Source organism: Penaeus monodon, chromosome 17 (assembly GCF_015228065.2).
Source record: "Penaeus monodon isolate SGIC_2016 chromosome 17, NSTDA_Pmon_1, whole genome shotgun sequence".
Taxonomy (NCBI): domain Eukaryota; kingdom Metazoa; phylum Arthropoda; class Malacostraca; order Decapoda; family Penaeidae; genus Penaeus; species Penaeus monodon.
This window is the reverse complement of record NC_051402.1, coordinates 2,543,673-2,546,172: the sequence shown is the minus strand read 5'-3', so window position 1 is coordinate 2,546,172 and position 2,500 is coordinate 2,543,673. Positions and strand designations below refer to the sequence as shown.

The window sequence follows — 2,500 nt, the reverse complement described above, 5'->3', positions numbered from 1 at the left end:
TATCTCTCTCTCCTTTTTTCATCTATCTATCTATCTATCTTTCTATCTCTCTCTCCTTTTTTCTCTCTCCTTTCCTCTCTCCTTCTCTCTCTCCTTCTCTCTCTCTCTCTCTCTCTCTCTCTCTCTCTCTCTCTCTCTCTCTCTCTCTCTCTCTCTCTCTCTCTCTCTCTCTCTCTCTCTCTCTCTCTCCTTATCTCTTCTCTCTTCTCTCCTCTCTCCTTCTCTCCTGCCTCCTGTTTCTGTTTCAAAAGCAGCAATACTTCAGTTGTACCGGATAAGGCTCAGCGTTATAAAAATAACCTTAAATATTCTTCACAAAAAAGTGCTAATGTGTTCCAGTGTTGTTGATGATAAAGATGATAAGTATAATGATATTGATAATGATAGTAATAATAACAAAATACTTACAATAATGATAGTAATAATAACAAAATATTTACAATAATGATAATAACCATAACAATACTCCGATTTTACAACAGCCATATTCTCCTCCTCTTCTTGTTTCATTCTCAGTGATAGCAGGGTTTTGGTTCCTGGATCTGAGACCACTTTCACCGTTATCCCTATTTTTGACGGAGAATGTGATCCTAATTGTGTGATTATCCTCGCCCGTTATCCTTTTTGGGAGGAGGACGCCCTTGGATGACGGTGACCCTGAGCCCTCTCCTCCTCGTTCCAGATCCTGCCCTGCACCAAGGTCCTGTACTTCGAGGTTCCCGACGAGGTGATGGTGGAGCGCCTCCTGAACCGCGCCAAGACCTCCGGCCGCGTCGACGACAACGAGGAGACCATCAAGAAGCGCCTGGCGACCTTCCACAAGCACTCAGAGCCCGTGATCCAGCACTACAAGGACAAGTGCGCCACCATCGTCGCCCTCGGCTCTCCTGACGAGGTGTTCGCCGAGGTGCAGAAGGCCCTCAGCACCATCCAGTGAGGAGGAGGTCCCGGAAACACACTCCCACTCCTAGCGTCAACCTCCTTCTCCTTCTTCTTCTTCTTCTTCTTCTTCTTCTTCTTCTTCTTCTTCTTCTCCTCCTCCTCCTCCTCCTCCTCCTCCTCCTCCTCCTCCTCCTCCTCCTCCTTCTTCTCCTCCTTCGCCTGGCTCTTGGGTTTCCCCCCTTTTGCGGCTCTCGTCCCCCTCTGTTTGACGTCTCCTCGTGCTCTTTCTCCGTGTCTGTTTCTGTGCTGCTCTTCTCTGGTCTTCCAAAGGCTCCGAACTCCCGATTATGTCTTCCTCGACAACCTCCAGAACTATGCATTACAATTAATTTAAGAGTGACTTCGGAAGAAAGCAATACAAGTCTACGCATCTGACCGAACATTTACTCGAGGGAGCTAAAATCACTTCCTCTTCGCGACCTGCTACTCTCCCAGCGAGAGAGTAAGTCACGTGGCACACGCAGTTAGCTAGACATCACGATTCTGTGTCTTGTCAACCTGCTAGGCAAATGCTCACCATGCACTTAATTCCACAAATCACGAGTGAAGGGAAAAGCTTTTTGGATACGCCGACGTACAAGTGTCTCTCACAAGGAGGTTTATTTTAATCTAGTTCAGTGATGGACTGCGCCCTTGTCAGTAGGAACACCGAAAGCCGAAGCGGCCGGCGCCCATATTGGGCGGCCGACGTCAGTTCTCTATTGCTGTTATCATCGTCATCAACTATCATGCTTTTTAAGTCATTGCCATATTTTTCTTGGTGGATATTGACTTTATTACATAGGACGATTCCACTTATACTTTCGGACTTACGGAATAAACTGTGACTCTGGACTTGTTGTCTGACGCTGACACCCTTGACAGCCCTCTTGACATGCATTTGACCCCGGGAATTGTAATGAAATAAAACTGTCGAGTTCTATGTTACAAATTACGATGTATGGCCATGCAAAACCACTGATTACTGATTATAAATAGTACTTTACTAGACTGGAGGAGGAATTGCGGCTCAAAGGGAAATTTACAGTGACTTGCTCTTTTTGACTGACGGGGGGAAGGACTAGAATAGCACAAGAACTGACTTATAAAGGTATTTATGACTTACTGATGAGACCAATGAAGGAACTCCTGACTTAACGAGGGACTGGTCATCCGACCAAACCGCTGACATGAGAAGCCCAGGAGAAGAATTACGACTGACAGTTAAAAAGGATGAAGCTTACGATGAATATTAAGTGTGACTGACGATTAAAGATATAAGCGTGACTGATGAAGCTGTATGACTAATGAAGAAGCTGTGACTGACTGACTTAAGGGACTGCAAATGACCGAGGAAACTAACAACTCAACGAAACTGTGGTTGACAAGATACTGACGAGGAAGAACGAAGAGTCAGAGGGCAATACAAAATCAAGACTAAACGGCATAGATTTTGACTGAAAAAAAAATACGACTCGTCTGGTGCAATTTTGACTGACTGGAGATATGAACTTTGACTGACTGGAGATGTGAAATTTGACTGACTGGAGATATGAACTTTGACTGAAAAGGAAAACTT

At 45.2% G+C, this 2,500-nt stretch overlaps 1 protein-coding gene across 1 annotated transcript in view; it reads left to right on the top strand.

The window, feature by feature from the left end:
- LOC119583463 (adenylate kinase isoenzyme 1-like) overlaps window positions 1–1,776 on the top strand; it is a gene marked incomplete at its 5' end in the record, with an annotated part of 2,053 nt that extends 277 nt beyond the window's left edge. The window contains 1 exon segment of the mRNA XM_037931953.1: window positions 683–1,776. Coding sequence (XP_037787881.1) covers window positions 683–937 — 255 coding nt within the window.
- Window positions 1,777–2,500: the final 724 nt, after the last annotated feature.